General features: G+C 39.5%; 1 protein-coding gene across 1 annotated transcript in view; it reads right to left on the bottom strand.

The window, feature by feature from the left end:
- Positions 1-17,583, bottom strand: part of LOC118792948 (syntaxin-binding protein 4-like) — a 40,504-nt gene that overhangs the window by 10,188 nt on the left and 12,733 nt on the right. The window contains exons 3-11 of the mRNA XM_036550830.1: positions 15,946-16,041; positions 11,698-11,767; positions 10,639-10,713; positions 7,013-7,095; positions 4,947-5,070; positions 3,911-4,052; positions 2,380-2,486; positions 2,121-2,262; positions 1,826-1,898 (exon numbers count right to left, since the gene is read on the bottom strand). Of these exons, the coding sequence (XP_036406723.1) occupies positions 1,826-1,898; positions 2,121-2,262; positions 2,380-2,486; positions 3,911-4,052; positions 4,947-5,070; positions 7,013-7,095; positions 10,639-10,713; positions 11,698-11,767; positions 15,946-16,041 (912 nt within the window). The remainder of the gene's footprint in view (positions 1-1,825; positions 1,899-2,120; positions 2,263-2,379; positions 2,487-3,910; positions 4,053-4,946; positions 5,071-7,012; positions 7,096-10,638; positions 10,714-11,697; positions 11,768-15,945; positions 16,042-17,583) is intronic.

Here is a 17,583-nt window from a genome sequence, read left to right as displayed (position 1 = left end):
ACCTTTACTAAACCATTGGAAAAAAACAGTTTAGTAGAGGTTTTAAAGGTTTTAGAATTTAATTTGATTCCAAATATGATCATCAGACTGGTTGTTTTTCACTTGTGTATTAACCTCATAAACCAACAGACAAAACACGTTTAACTTTTATGGCCAACCACATCATGCACTATGCAGTACGAATTAAAAACACTGAGTTCATTCCTAGCCTTACATTCCTTTCCAGTCTTATCAGCAAAGAAGGTGAAATTCCAGTGTCTTTGCCAAAAGTTCAATACCATCATTTGTGAGATGTCTTTAAAGATATTTAGCCTGTTACTACCTCTATTACAGAGCTGCACAGCAAAAGAAAAAGGTAATTTGCAATTGCCATTTGGTTTCCATGGCAACACAACATCCTGCTAAGGAGCCCAGTATAATAATGAAAAGAACCCATGTCCAGGAAATCAGTAAGCCAAACAGCAACTCAGCAACAATAATAATCTTTGATAACACAGCTATCTGAGAGTCTATTATACATACTGGAATTTGATTTGAATTATAAACACCCTTTGCCCATGAATGCCCTTTGGGGGCACACATTATTTCCCACTGCGGGTTTCATTAAATTTTAACTGCAGCTCCTGTCTACTCATGAATCTTTTTTTTTTACTTTAAATAAATTATTTCATTTTCAATGAATCCTGGGTTTCTGCGCATGCAAGTGCATTTTCTGTTTGATTTAACACCCGGTGTGAAGAATGTTGACACAGGTTGCTGAGAGTGACATTAATTTAATAGGCTTTAAGAGGACACTTACGGTACATGATTCGCATTCAATTTCCTCTCTGCTTTGATCATGACTTGCCGAGATAACTTCACATTTTCTGATAACAATGAACCCTTTCATGCGTAGATTCCACAGGCCTTGAAATTGCCTCATGAGGCAAGATAGCACAGCAATGGGTATAATACTGAAGAGCATGGCTGCCACTTACCCGCTGTCTTAGATAGCTCTAAAAGACAAGCATATGAAACCGCTCCAGACCAAGCACTTCACATGTACTTTACAAGGAGAGACTTACAATGGCAGCAATTGTAAAAATGAGCACACACCGCTCCCTCATAGGTCAGTCTGCTCGGGGGCTTGTTAAGACCCAAGTTAGTGTCTGAGCTGTCATTCACCGTCAATGACAGGGAGTCCATAACTGGTATTTTACCGGAGTAGGGTGGATTTCATCAGCAAGGGTTCTCTTGGTGTACTGTTCTAAGTACACTGAAACTCATCTGGCACCTATGAGTATTTGCTCTCCTAGTGCACAGTGGGACTTGTCAGAATGAGAAATAGGTGGTGTGAGAGTATATCAGAAGATTAGCTAGACCCCAATACTCCTGCACAAGTACAGGAAATGTTACATGGAGCTTAAAGTCCAATTGGCAATGCTAAAATGTTAGGGGGGGCACCTAGCAATTTGAAAATTGGCGAAAAAGGGAAAAAGCATAAAAAAAATACAAAAAAATGACACAATATATAACTACAAACGAGTGGCCCACTCACAAATCCTTTTTACTTTAAATAAATTGTACTTTAAATAACTCCTAGGTTTCTGTATATGCAAGTGCATTTTCAATATGATTTAAAATGTGGTGTGAAGGATGTGAGAAAGGCAATGAAAGCAATGCTGCCTTGTGCATATAAAGGTGGCAATTTGGTAGTTCCTTTGAACAGGAGATGGTGACTGCAAGAGAGATTTTTAGAAACTCTGAAACAGAGGTACCGAATGTACAAGCCAATCAAATATGAGAGTGAAGAGTGGATGTCAATGACAACTAATGGGTACACTACCTGAGACAAAGATGTCTGGAGGACATATATCAGGAGAGGAAGAAGGCACTGATGCAAGTTCCTCTTGTCGTGTCTGTAAAGAACAGAAAGAGGACGTGGTGCTCTACATATTAAAAGGGCTGACAGCGAATAAAGAAATCATTTTTACTTTCTCCAACACTGAGATAGTTACAGTACATAGTGCCAAACCAGTATCAGAGCAAACATGTCTTCATAAGTTAGCTTGGGTAATTAAGAGGAACCTGTTCCTTAAAGCATTTTCAGTCTGATTTTTAAGAAAGGGCTCCTTCCTCACCTCAGGAGATCTGACATGCACTTTTAACCTGCCGGAGCTGAATCCGTTCCCTATGCCTCTCTGGACACCATTGTGTAAGGAGTTACTGCAAGCAAAGGGTCCTTTCCCAGGAATGAATGCAATCTCCACAGCCCCCTCCTGCCTTCAAAACCAGAGACAAGAAGCAAAGACTAATGTCCATTGCACAGCAGCTGTGAATCCAGAGTACTTGTGATAAGATGGCTGACAGGTGGCCTATGATTATTTAATGTTGATGTACCTGAATTTAACTTTGTTGAGAGTGCTTTTGGCTTCTTCATGGGTGACTCCTATTAAGGACTCTTTGTTGATGGCAATTAGCTGATCCCCTGGCCTCAGCCTGCCATCCTGCAGGTTATAGTGTGAAATAATGAGTGTGTCAGAGTGCTTACACTGCATTTCAAGACGTCTCATACATAAATATCGTTCAATATATGTACATACAGGAATGCAATGCACTTCACAATAGCAGGAATATGACCCTATCCCTTTTCACTCATCAAACTGTGTGAGGATGGATTATGAGATATAGAAAATGAAACACTAAGTAATTACATTAAGTAATTTTGACCCTGTTTCTCAAAAGCAAAGCTAAAAATGGAACTACAAATATATCCAATGACCATGATCCTAGCACATCAAATTAAAATGATAGAAAAACATGCATAACATGAGATTTAGAGGGTTTATGTATAGCAGGGCAAATGACATGCCGAAGACTCTGACACCAGTGTTAATAGAGGCACTTCCAGAAGATTAGCGGGCAAAACCACATATAAAGCACCACACACATAAGAAATACTGAAAACCATCTCAAAACCATCTTGGTACTAATTTATTTCTTTTCATAACTGTAAGACGATTACAGGAGAATGCGTTTCTAACCATGTTTATTTTGTAGTTTGGTGTGTGCATGCTGCAAAGACTCTCAAGGAAATTCAGATCCACATTAAAAACCCAGTCTCATCATAAGACGGCATTAAGGCAGCCACTACTGGATTAGAGTTAAAACTGATTTCTTTTCTTATTATTTTGGGAGTCTCAGAAACAACACATCTGTTGTCTCATCAGGGACAATATCATGTAGGAAAAAAGGCAGGCACTGTGCCAGTGAAAAGTTAGATACACAAACACGTGGGGAAAACCATTTACAGCAGCTACCAGAGGCCTGGGCAACACTGAGGAGATGCAGTGTTCCTGAGCAGGTGATGTGCTAGACACCACAAGCCGATAGAGTCTTCACACAGACCTGACCTCTGCACTCTGTCTCGACCCTCTACTCTGCTGCTGATCCCCCCTGAGTGGATCTTGGGATGATGACCATGACTACTGAACACAAAGGTCTGCACACTCACTGACTCATGTCCCCCTTTTGTTGCTTTTCTTACATGATAGCACTACGAAGAGGACAGCATCAGAGGTCAGAGAGAGAGAGAGAGAGATAGCACTACGAAGAGGACAGCATCAGAGGTCAGAGAGAGAGAGAGATAGTACTACCAAGAGGACAGCATCAGAGGTCAGAGATAGAGAGAGAAAGAGAGAGAGAGAGAGAGAGAAAGAGAGAGAGATGCTGTGTACACAAGTCTATACAAACAGATATAATTCTAATACAGATAGATGATAAGCAGGAGCAATATAGCCATGAATTTTATGTGGATCGTTCAGTATGGTAGCTTTGTATGGCACAGGGTGGACCCTGTGCAATTATAACCATGAGGACAATGGGGGAGGAGTGAACCAAGGTCAATGCCTTGCCACCCTATCTCTCTCACCCTGTGACAGTCACCACCAGACAGCACTTCCTGGATGAAAACTGCGGGGCCGTCAGGTCTGTTGGAACCTCCACCGATAATGATGCCCAGGCTGCAGGAACGTGTCACTGAGATCAGCTGGATCACTCCCTCCCCTGGGTGACTGATACAATACACACATATGCATTCTCAGCACTGTATCTATATCCATATCCGTTTCAGTCTCGTATGAGTAAGTACTTCTTCCTCTCATTTTTCTTACTCATGCATTAATTGTAAGAACAAGGACTACACAAAAGCAATCGAAACACCATACTCAACATTTACATAAAACAGGAACATCGTTGCATTTTTACAATGTAATCATTGTATTATTGTGTGGTGAAAGAATAGAAAGTCTAATTCTGCATGTGAAAAAATGAACGAGTCAAATAAAATGTTTGTCATCTCTCGTGTTTTTCCAGTTACACAGTTTGTCACTTTAAAAATGAAGTCAGGTTGGGAGCTGTAGAGAGCAGCTTTGGTGCATTCCTAATGCCGGTGATATTTCCTTGCTTCTTAAGCTTTAGCTGCACTTTGATACGTCTCCTTGTCTTAATCCTGATGGCTTTTTGCATTCTTGGTGAAACCAAATCAAACAAATGTAAAAGAGTGCAATCCTTTGAGGCATGCCAACATACTGTACATAGTTTCAAAAGAATTCGGAATTCACTCAATCCAATATGAGCATGGAACCCAACCCTGAATTTGCATAAATCTATAGCTGTGACCCAACATATTCTACTTTAAGCAAACAGGCCTCAGTAACAGCAATGCAGAATATTACAGCAGACATAAAGTGTGCCATTACATATGATGATTATTCTCCATCCACATTACCAATGCAAACAGCTACATGTGTAATGAAATAAAATGAAATACAATAGTGTATTGAGAAAGACAGTGGTCATGTTTAAGGAGGAATAATGGGATGTTCTGCAACTCACACTGCTCATTCACAGCGCTAATCCCATTGCTATACAGAGATACTGTAACATGCTAAGGTTATGTGTGGTACCTGAGAGATCGTAGTAGTGGCCCAGTGCCATTGTAGGTGCTTTGAGAGCCAGCAGGGCTCAACAGCAATGGACTTTGTGACCGTGATGAGGACCCAGATGATGTGCTATCTAAGTATCTGCCTGCTTTATAGAAAGACAAGATAAAGACAATTACTCATGAGGCATAGCCTATCATTTAAATATCTAAGAGAACCAATTTTTGAGAAAGAGTCAGGAAAAACCGTGAAAGAAAATGGAAAAACTAATACACAAAGATTGAGATACAGACAATAAGTAATACTCCACTCACACAAACAAAACCACTGCTACTATCATGTGCACCATTTCAAAAGTACCACCAGATGGCAGTCTAACTGGCCACTAGGAGCACAAAATGACTGAAAGGCAGGTGGTATTCCTAAAAGTTCAAAACTATACATTAAGAGGTTGGGCTTGAGAAGGTCTCTCAGCCCATATGTGAAGGAGAGCTTTCACCTGTCCCCCTAAAAGCTGTTTCGATGTTGTTTACATTGTGAAATGTCTTTGGTACAGAAGAATCTTTGTTTAAATCATCAATTCCAATTATCCAAAAACAGATCTACTGTCACTAGACTCACATTTTAAAACTTTTATTATTTTTAACTGCAATTGGATTTAAGCGTAGTTATGTGTGTGAATTACCTGTCAACCAGCAATTGTGTAAGTGGCTCCACCTGCCTAATCAAAACAAAACCCATCACCATTTTGACAGCAGTGAGTTTGGACGTGCCTGTATACTGGCCAGTTTCTGTTTTGTGTTAATTTCTAAAATAAACCCTTTGATCTTTGCAAAATTTCACTCCTGCTTTTTAAGTGAGAAACATCGCTTCTTCCTACCATAACTCCTAATTATTTCACTTCAAGTGTAAAGTGAAATATCAACAAGAGACAATATGCTGATCAAATCAAATAAGGCAGCATGCACAATGTATATACATATATATCTATATGTACCAAAATAGAGAAAACCTCTTAAACACCATCTGTGTAACAAATTACATCTTGTTGACATTAACTGTATATGACCAATGACATTATTTGAGATATCTGAGATATCACAATACACCCACAGTTGCACTTTATCTGTAGCAGAGTAACACATGAGCTGTCTGCTAAAGTTCCAACACATGCAATGAGCAAAAAACGTTTTCCAGCTGACACAAAAATGTTGTTCATATGCTTATCTACCTCCAGCTACACGAGGAAGTAACTGAACAATTAACAAGTTAACAATGCTTGAAAAAAGAGCAGAAGGAAAGGGGTAAATTCATGAAATACATCATTAAAGATGAAAAATCATAATGAATCCTTATAGAAAAATGAAACGGCAGCACTCCAACAGGAGTAAATAGCCAGCATGCTAAGAATATGATGCATATAACAAAACGAATTTGACTGAATATGGTGCTTAGCTCATTAGGAACATATTCCCCAGACTTACATCACTGTTTATCCTTGACTTGACATTTAAGACAATTCAACTGTTACCTTTCAATACAAAGACTATTTCTCCCATTCATTTTGGTAATATCAGAACTTGCTGAATTGTAAAAAGGAAGAAGAAATTAACTCCTGCATTTATTCTCAACTCTCCTGTTACTGTTGTCTGACTCATGGGGGAAGTTCCTTCCCAAATATCAATATTTGAAAACAGAAAATTACATTGAACACTCTACATGCGCATACTGAAATAAATTCCAACACAGCATATAACACATCCTGTTTTAGTACTCCAAGAGGGTTTCTATCATACCAGAAGACAGATGTTCACCATTGCATAACATGCTGCGCTGTCATAAGCCATTTTCAAAGACTGATTAATTTAGCATCACAACTTTAAAAGGATAAAATTTCAAGTACACGTGTTATGTTTATTTTTAAATATCTGCATGCTTAAAACACTGCACGTCATATTATCTGACTGAAGTGATCACCACTGTCATTGCTAGAGTTTACGGAACTGGGTATGTGGTTGAAATGCAGTTCATTATGCGCAGTAACTTGAGTGGATGCATTTGATTCAGGGGTGATGAAATAGAGCCAGTACCATGCTGGATAGGGGAATTCCGTGCAGAGCCTGTGCTGCTGTTGTTGGATCCGTACTTCTCTAGCAACTCAGCAAATTCTCTCCTTTATGCATGAAGAGAAAAGGGAAAGACAGAATGAACACAGCTTCCTTTCACCACTTGGCTCCCTGCTCTCCCCATACTTAACTGTTTAACAAGTTCTAAATTGATTTAAAAGTTCCGAACCCTGAGACTGAAGAGTGACAATGAAAATTGCATGTGCATGGTGGAAAATGCTTGCAATCATATTTTTGTATTTAAAAGTGTGATTAATAAATCAATGAAAATTAATGTTTATTGTTCAATGTTCAGTGTTTGTTCAGTTAAATATGTACATGCAACAAAGTATGTTTCCACCAAAAAGAAACTTAACGTATTTTAAATGACTGATTAAAAAAAAGTTTATGAAGCAATTTATGATTTCTATTGTTCTTCCTAAGCTGTATGAATGTACATACATACAATACACATACATATCCTTACTTCCTGCATGTACCACACTTCAGCAGTCAGGAATCTTGAATAATCACAAATTTAAAACACAAGTTATCTGGATATCCCTTGTTTCCATGCAAAATCAATGTGCTTCCTGTTTACAAAAACCACAGAAGAAGTGTATTTCTAATTAAAGTACACATAATACATACATTAAGTACATATGTTCTGTTGTAATCAGTAATATATTATGGCTGATTTTAGAAATAGTGGGCCAAAATGCAGAAACAGAAAGGCATTAATACAAAACATGCTTTCTTATGACAAACCTCATTTTTATAATTATCTGCAGGCCTAAATTGTAAATTATTTCCTCCAAACCTTTGTATCTTGCTTGTTTTCCTGAACAATGACAGGGAAATACATTGCACATTTTCAATATCAAAGCACTTTTCACCAGTTTTACTATAAAACTATGACAGGATGCCTAAATTATGACCAGAGTCTAATCAGTTGTAGAGAAGCATTTGCTACAGTTTCTATTGTTTTGGGAATTTTACAAATTCTCACACGTTGGCTAAAGGTTAAGTAAAATGGCCCACTCTTCATATTCCCATTGCTTGTTGATTGGCAGATACAGGCCAGCAAACCTTTCCCTCTCCTGGTCTAACCCACTCTGTCCACTTTATGACTAGACAGGAATTCCCCAAACATGACTCAGTGCCTCCTGTAGCACCATCTCGGCCGGAGCACCTGTAAATTATTCACCCTCTGACAGGCATCGAATGGCAATGTGCTGTCAGCACTCTTCAAGACATTATCTTGCCAACTGCAAACTGTGTGCATTGGGTAAATCCCACATGAAAAACTTCATAGACAGAGTTGCTGTTCAGAGTACCTCAGAATCTAGGGTGGAGGCACATTGGATTGTTGCTTTTCCTTTCACAGTGGGTTATCCCTTGGATTTAAACACTAGAGGTCAAACAGGGCTGGGTGACAAATGCAGTAACAGGTTGCTTTCAGGTGACTAATAGCCTTACCGCTTGTTTTATAGAGCTGTAAGTTTGGAACACAGAGGTTCCCTGAGTCAAACACCAGCATGGGTGAGGCCGAGGGCAGTATCAATGTCCTTTGCTATCAGGACACTGCACTGACGGACTGCCGTACCCTGGCAACAACTAGAAGGTTCTAGACAGAGAGGTTTTCATCAGGAGCAGCAGTGATTAAGGAGGAGCAAACTGAACCACAGAGGCTCAGCAGCACACAGCACTCATCTCATCATTAGAACTCTGCTTAGGTCCCTAAAGCCCAAGTGTTTTTCAACCTTTATTCACAGGATTTCTTTAATTATTTCTTCACTCTGTGCGAGTGAGTATCCCACATTCCCCACAAGTGATATAAACACCTTCATTGAAAAATATTTCAAAATCATTAGAGAGAGAATATAGCTCAGTAAGCGTGACTGTCTACAGCACTGATCTATACCAGCCTCATAACATACTGTACAGTTGTCTACCACATTAATGAAATAAACACAAGAGTAGCATGTTCCAGTCTGAAATACATCTGAGAGTATGTAAGCACTTATTTCTGGGCCAACTGCTTGTTAATGTGCAGTACCGGACTTATACAAGTTGCAAAAGGTCCAAGTCTTCTTCATATTTGGAATTTAGCCAGCTACCCTGACATGACCCTGATTATGTCAAACCGTGCTTTAGAAAGGGATTCTATCTTAATCTGCAGGCTTCACCATTCATAACACTTCAGGAGTTCAAATGAGAATCATTAGGTTTTCAAAATGAATTTTGAAAAACATATCAGAGTTCATGAGTCAGGATTATGTAAACTCTCATGTTGAAAAATGATGGCTTATATGACAAATGCATGATACAACGTATGCATTTGGATGATTATGTTGGTGTCTGAGTATTTATATTCTGGTCTATAAATACTTTCGTTACTGACAAATCCTAGCAAATTATTTCTTTGATTATACTCACGTTATAATCATAACTCTTGGGTGTCACTGCTTAGTAATGACAGCTTAGTACCTAAGCGGTTAAGGTGCTCACTTTCAGTTCAAGCTGAGCTCTATGACACGGGTCCAATCCTAGCCACATCAGCCGACCATGACCGAGTGTCCTCAGCAGTGGATCAAATTGGCTTTGTTCCAATGGGGACAGGGATAGGCATGTCAGCAGGTATTACTCATCTCACTGTTCTCAGGCACCCAAAGATTCATCAGGTGCCTACGAGTTGCTCAGGCCACGTCAGCAGAGTAGTGCCTATATTCAAATGTGTGCCTACTTCGCTGTGATGTACTATGATAATTTCAGTGCAAAATACAGGGGTTGGCTATGTGGGAGTGGAGTGGCATCTGAGAGGATTGCGTCTGTCTTTTTTGCAAGCACACAGCATGTCACGGTGAGATGAGCCTACTACTGTATACAACTCATGATTCCAAAGTAAGGTTGTATAAAAAGGGGAAGAGCATTAAAAACCTCAGAAGGAGAAAACATCTGATTATTCTGACTGATTCAGAAAGTTGAGAGGTTTTTCTATTTGGAAATAAAAGGATGGATCTGTTTCTTCAAGTTTTTTTACATTGATGACTTTCCATTTTCAGTGAAAGAGGAGCTGAGGCACAGGGCCTTCTGCCCCAAACCAGAAACGAGCTGCCCAGGGCTTGTTTGAAGATGCAGCCAAGACCCACCGCATTTTGCCAACACTAGCACAGATCTAGTTTTGAGACAAAATTATTTATTTTGTCTTCAAATATTAAAAAGGTGAGACAATTAAAGGGGGACATGATATAGGCCTTAACTAATAATGGTGACAAATTAGTGTAAATTACAGTTTTACAAAACCAAACACAAGAGGAGGTGACTCAGACAGGACAGGCAGAACTGATAACACTGAAAACTGATGTTTTCCAGTCCAACAATACATGCACATGTACTGTCAATTAGATGGACCAATGATTATTTTATCAATTGGCTCAGAGTAATGAAGTCCTCAAGGAAGCATGGAGTTGACTCTAATGTTCATTTTTTGTTGAAAGGCCCCTGGCAGGTTCAGTGCTGGAGTATTGTGGATCCACCCTTACAGTGCACACAGCTTTTTATCAGCAGGATTCAAAGCCCATATCTGCACATGATCAGCAATGGCTTACCTCGCTTCTTCATCTCTCGCTATGAGCAGACGCATGTGATTAGTGGCAGATGCAGCTCTGAGGATGTCAACAGCCCTAGAAATAGAAAATAACAAATCACACACACACACACACACACACACACACACAAAACAGAGACACAAGAAAACTGACTCAAAAAGAAATTGTCTAGGAAGGCCATCAAGTTCCTCATTCTTAACGAATCTTAAATGCAAAAATGATACTAGAAAATATACTCAAGCTTTAGAGAAACAAAGGAATCTAATTATATGAGTCATTATTTCATTTTCCCTAAGAAAAACCTATAACTAAATATCTACTTTTATGAAGGTCAGCTAACGTCATTAACTTCTTCAAATATGATTCCTTCTATATCGGTCCATATAAATCAGTGCAGTGGACATCAGTAGATCTGTTCATCAGATGTCCCAACAGGCCCGGCGCTATGGGGGTGCTTCGGGGTGCACTGCACCCCCAGACAGATCTCAGTGCACCCCCAGGTGCCTCCTTATATCCTGATGTCTACATAGTATTTGTGACTTTTTGTGCACTCCCATGGATTGTAAACTGCACACCTCTGTATTTTCTCCTGGTGCCAAAACTGTGCCATACCTATGCCATATTCTCTCTACCCTTCCATATAAATCATGCAGAACATAGCTATTGTAGTTTGTGTTTAACACATATTAATTATAAAATGGAGTTTTATGTGAATTATACACTTGGGTGTTTGACCTTCTGAAATTGCATCACTGTGTAATGTTTCTATGACAAATTTATTCATCCATTCATTCACCAATGGCTGTAAATTATTCACTGGTGATACATTATAAATGACTGTAACACTAAACCACAAGACAAAAATACATAATGCAAGTAAACCAACTGTGCTGACAGATATGATGCAGAAAATAAACAGTATGAATTAATATTAACTTCTGGCAACTGGCATTGTTGAAAAAGTTCATCATAATAAACCATCTGTTGTAACACAGAGGAAAGCGGTCAAAGGTGTTCTGTCATCATGTGGTTCGGTTTCGGTTTAGAAGAGGATAATACCTTTCATTTGTGACTCCAATTAAGCTTTCCCCATTCACTTCCAAAATCTGGTCTCCAGGCTGGAGATGTCCTGTAAGAAGAGTTTAACAGAGTTTAACAGGAACAAATCAACTAATGTACCACATTGATGAAAACAACAGGGAATGGGCTTCATTTCAGGCTGCTTATCATTCAATCAGTACCTTTCGTCAGAAAACAAGTACACACTTTTAACAGTGACAAATGCAATACCAGACAACAGTAAAATCATCAACGCTATTTCAACCATGGTCTGAAGCAACAACCCTGGTCTGAAGGTCCACCATGACATTAATACACAATTTTTGAAGATGTCTATGAAGTGTGTAACATGTATTTGTCTGCAATAACAGCCATATTTAGGTGGAAACTTGCCCAAACTTCCTATTATTGGGTATTCATAAAGTCTGCATGTCTTTAAGTATATGCCACAAATGCACAACTTTTTAATGTGTACCCAAAAAATACAGTGATGTTTTTAAAAATGAAGTGGTCCTGAAATCAGTTCACCAAGTTCTCAAATCAGTTGGATGCCTGATAGCAGCATCATTTTTCAAACATGTGAAAACAGTCACCCTGTCAGGGCTCCGCCCCCTTAAGCCGCGGTGTTTTTGTTTTCCCTGTCCTTGTGCTTTTGTTTTCCTTGTGTTCCCTCTCCGCCCTGCTCCCCGCCTGGTCCCCACCCACCTGATTCCCTCATTGCCTGCACCTGCCTGCCTGCTCACCTGCTTCCCGTCTCCTCGTTACCCCAGCCCTATATCTTCCCTGCGTGTCTCTGTCTCGTTGCTAGTTCGTTTCAGTGTGTTTCACCTGTCTCGTCCCCGCGCTTTATTTCCCGAGAGTTGTTGCTACATTGCCGATCCTGCCTGTTTCCTGACCACGATTCCTGCCTGCCGTTTTGGATCTGATCGCTGCCTCTCACCTGCCTGATTCCTGACCCTGTTCCCCCTGACTACCGATTTTGGATTTGCCCCCGGATTGCTTCTCTGTGTTTTGAACCCTGCCTGTCCCTGGATTTACGAAATGCCCGTCCCTTTCTATTATCGCCTGGAACCGGAACATCCTGCGGTCCGCGTTTGTGTCCCGATCTCCAGCATTAACACACCCTAAGGTCAGTGACAGCCTATGAGAAACACAGTGAACCACTGGAAATTCCACTAGAAATGCAAAGCATTGGATAACAACACATACGGTCATATTGTCAGGCTAACACGTCGATACAACACTGAGTTACAGCCTTAGTTCTATTAATCAACATTAAACTGTGCCCTATAGAACACACAACAGGAGAAACTGAGGTTAAAAGCCAGTTTGTCCTCAGCAGTGCTAAAGGAAGCTACATGCAAGCTACATTGTGAGGGGTGCAGGAATTAGGTTGTTATATCTGCAATCAAGCAGAAAAAGTGTTTCTTGATGATCAGATTTAGGAGTTTTCCTGACTGATATATATGCATTTTACATGCTATACACCAAAACCACTGTGACTATTGTCAATGTTATTCACGCAGGTGGCCACCAGTGATTATGTCCATCATCAATCCTGCTGGAAGAGAATTCATAAATTCATAAATTTGAGAGGTGCCGCTGTATGATTCTCCATGTTCCCTGAGAGGACCAGCCAAATCAATACGAGAGGCAGAAGAACACCTGCAGTGCTGAATGTGTCCTTCCCTTCGATATCAGACACATTAATCAGAATCCGAAACTAGATATAAAAGCAAATGTAAACGAAGAGCCTCCCTCTGTTTATCCAGGCCTGCATCCATTCGTTCTGGTGGTTTGTTCCACACTGCATTTGATTTAAGGTGTGAGTGACTTCATAATACATCAACACTGAAAGCGGTGGTTCAGACTACAGAGGGGAGTGGTCAGAGCAGTAGACCTGTTTTTAAGGTATCAAACTGGAAAATTAAATGAATATAAAAGAAATATAACGGCAAGCAAATATTATTTGTGAAAACATTGAGTGGTTTCAGGCAGTATAGGGTATGGGGACAGCACACATTTGTGAATTACACTAATTACAGGGAAAAATGTATTGTTTACCTTACTGAAACTGACTTTATAAACAACTACTAACAAAAGCCTGACAACATTTCAATGTAGAAATAAACAGTACAATTCAGTAAACAAATATTATTTTCATTAGTCTTCTGTGCAGGTTTTTGTGTTTTTGCGCACCCCCATGGATTGTAATTGCACACCTCTGTATTTTCTCCTGGCACCAAGACTGTGCCATACCTACGCCATATTCTCTTTACCCTTGATTGGGTTACAGAATTACAGTCTGTTGAAAGAACTGACACACAGATATCAATTGACCATGCAATATAACCTTATCCTCCAAATTTAATTTACACACATCTGTTATTCAATTATGTAGTCAACATACTGACTATACTCATCTAATTCTGATTTCATGTGCTAAAATGCCAGTGTATATTTTTGTCATAACATTACAATTCCAACGATATACAAAGTAGTACACTTACTAGCAACAGAAAAGAAAATCCATATTTACCCATTAACAAAGCACATAATGAGAGGCTGGAAACCACTGCAAGAAGCACAGTGCATCACAGGGACAGCACAAATACACTTCAAATCAAGTGGAGTCCAGAGAGTATGAAATCAGTAATGGATTAAGAGTAGGTGTAATTACTTGGTTACAATGGACCTAATTAACAGTACATCAGTCATTTCAAATCCCTCTTAAATTAGCTTCTTGAAAGTTTTAAAAACACATACATGTTTTTGAGCTCATTAGACTGCTCTTTGGAAAATGTCACTGGGACAACTGAATCCAGACATAATGGATTTCCCAGAGCAGCTTTATCTCTGGCATGTTCTTTAATTCTTATACATCTTACAAAATGCAGTGAATCCCCATTCAATTGAATTTCAATTAAAAGATGAAAGTGAGTGTGTGAGTAGTATCAGCGTATTTAAAGTGCATCTAGCAGTCAGTAGGTATGACTGTTACTTGACCCATTCTGCTATGCCAGACTCCTCAAGTGACTTTGTCCCACTCTGCCTCCTGTCATGGTTAGATCTGGGGAGTACTGAAACTGGGGCACATTGGTTTGTATTTTATTCATGAAGTCCTTCTCAGAGAAAGCCAGGTCGCTTGCAGGAGGTCAGGATTACAGCACATCACAGTTAGATGTGGGCATGCTTGGAAGAGAAATAGATCCTGAGTGGATGTAGCCACTTGTGTCTTCAAAATTCTTTGCAACTTCTCATTATGAGTGTATGTAGTACTTCCAAAAACACCCCTATCAGCATACTATAAAAATGAAGACCCCTTATTCTAGACCAGACCTAAAATGTCCTATTTTTAATACATGGGGAGACAGTTTGGGTGCCACTTTGCTAGGCTCTATAGCAAACGCATATGCAAACACTCATTTGAAGGCACACTATGCACAAGCCAAATAAAGTGCAAGTGGAAGTTCAACCCATGAGTCAATTCTACATTTCAATTTCTCATTAATGGTACTCCCTTTGGTTCACCCGAGCAATACAGTTTCATGAGTCATTTCTGTTTGTTATTTAAAAAAAAAAAACAATTAGTGGATTAAGATCAAATAAATATTCCCCTCAATATCCACATGTTAATTTTTTCTGAAACAGCTAATTTCACAGCTAGCTTTCTTAGTTAATAAACTCTTTAAGGCCTTTATCTGTGGTAAGGTAATTTTGACTTTAAGATCCTTGATGCAAAAATGATAACATGCTCATCTTTGTTCATTAGTGAAAGCTCCCCCAAACTGTATGGATAACAGACATTTAATTAAAGAGCGCTTCAGATGTCAGTGCGGCAATCCCTTTGATGATCAGTTTGAAGAACCACATCCCCGCCAAAGACAAAGATTCATAATGAAACAGTAGAGAGAAAAGGAAACATCAGTCCTGGAAAAAGTCAACAAAAAGGACATCCACGGGTCCTCATCAATGTGACCTAGAAATACACTGCCGAGGCAATCTTTTGTAATCAGTTTAACATTAACTCATAAAAATTCAATGAGAATGAGGAGTTTAAAATCACATGCAGCACCACTACATAATTGGTGTCAGTACAAATAACCTTGAAATCTGAACAACTAAGACACTCATGAAAATTAAATATTGGCTATGAGGCTAATTACCTCCTGAAATAATATAAGTTGAAATCAGTAAAGAATTTATGGTGTGGTTATAAATTTGGGAATTACCATTAAAATGACTTACCCTCACTTGCAGCAAGGCCACCAGGTAAAATTCTTTTCACATAGACTCCAAATTCCTCTCCAGTCAACTCCTTTACACCCCCAATGACTTTAATTCCTGGGAAGACAAATAGTTATGAGGTTACAAAATGCAAACCCATACAGTTCTCAGTATGTGATGCTGGTTTGTAACGCAACTGAAGAAAAGTGGAAAAATAATTCCCTTTTCTCAGGAAAAGGCCATTGAGAAGCTTGTGAAAAAAATGGAAAATGAAATATGAGGCCTAATAAATGGAGATGTTAATGAGTTCACTGTTAAGCTCAGAGATTGTCAGCTAGCTAGAGACACAGCTGTTGGTAGATGCTGGCAGGCTATAGATGGGGACCTCTCATCCAATATTGATCAGGGCAGGGATGCCTCTCTTTTTTCTGATCCAACAATACTATTTTTACTCTCAGTGGGTTACAAGCAACAAGACAGAACACTTGCTTAGACTTGTTAAAACACAGGACACAAAACCTGGTGAAGCCAGCTTCATCCAGGCTATAGATCTCAAAGTATGTCAGATAAGCCCTGCATAAGCCCTTTTGAGAGGACATCTATAGACTGATCACATTTAACATATTCAGCTATTGGTACTCCATGGCTTGCTAAATCACCCCGAACACCTTTCACACTCTTCTGTGTAGGTCAAAGCACTTATATTACTGGCTACTTGTACAGGACACATACCACTGCGCTTCATTGATTCCTCATTCACTGGGTAAGCAGTTAAAGTATGAGGGTTGGCATGGCTTCAAATAAAGAGCAATGGAACTGTACTGTGGTTCAAGCAAGCTACCAAAAGGTCAGCTGCAAAAACCACTCTTAAAGGCATAAGAGTAAAAAAGTGTAAAAAATACCAATGAGAGAATCAGGCTCTTGCACAAGTTTCTGGGCTGAATTTGGCTTTGTTTTAAGTCACCGTTAGCAGCACCTCAGGCTTGAATCAAATGGTTCTGATTGATTTAGCACATTCAAGTGAGATGCATTCCACCTTGGGTCCCCTAGGTTCTTACGGTACTTGCATGTTTTCATGGCCAGTGCGCTAATTAAAGCCACTGACAGCTTAACAGCTCAACTGGATGCTCCTCTGAGTCTTAAGAAAGTGAAAACTTAAGGGAAACAACACCTGCTTATATGATTCAGTGGACAGCTTGTAATAGTTCCTCTAAGATTACAACTTGGAGGTCAGTTCTTCCCATAAAGTTCTTGAGTTCCTCATAACAAAGCCTGTTATTCAGTACGTTGGATGAAAATATTGATTAAACAATTTGTTCCAGGCCAAACTGTAAGAAATGGGGACAGAACGTGCTTGCTTTGGCCAATCATTACAGTACTTCAGCTCAATCCACATATCCTCTTTGCACACATTAGCAAAGTCCTTAGGCACCCTGCTTCATTTCAGACAACAGCCAACTTTTCACATACATACAGCCAAGGGCATAGTTTTGGTCTCAACATTGGTAGTGACACAACAACCAAGGGGACATTGGAATTATGTAATATGACTTCACTCCAAAGATAATGTGAACGAGTTTGCTCAAATATTGGTAGGGATATGTCCCTACCGTCCATATGCAAAATTACGCCCTTGAATACTCAGCTAACTTTCCACAC

The sequence above is a fragment of the Megalops cyprinoides genome, chromosome 1, assembly GCF_013368585.1.
Source record: "Megalops cyprinoides isolate fMegCyp1 chromosome 1, fMegCyp1.pri, whole genome shotgun sequence".
In the NCBI taxonomy this organism is placed as follows: Eukaryota; Metazoa; Chordata; class Actinopteri; order Elopiformes; family Megalopidae; genus Megalops; species Megalops cyprinoides.
Note: the sequence above shows the minus strand (reverse complement) of the source record. Positions and strands in the feature narration are given on the sequence as shown.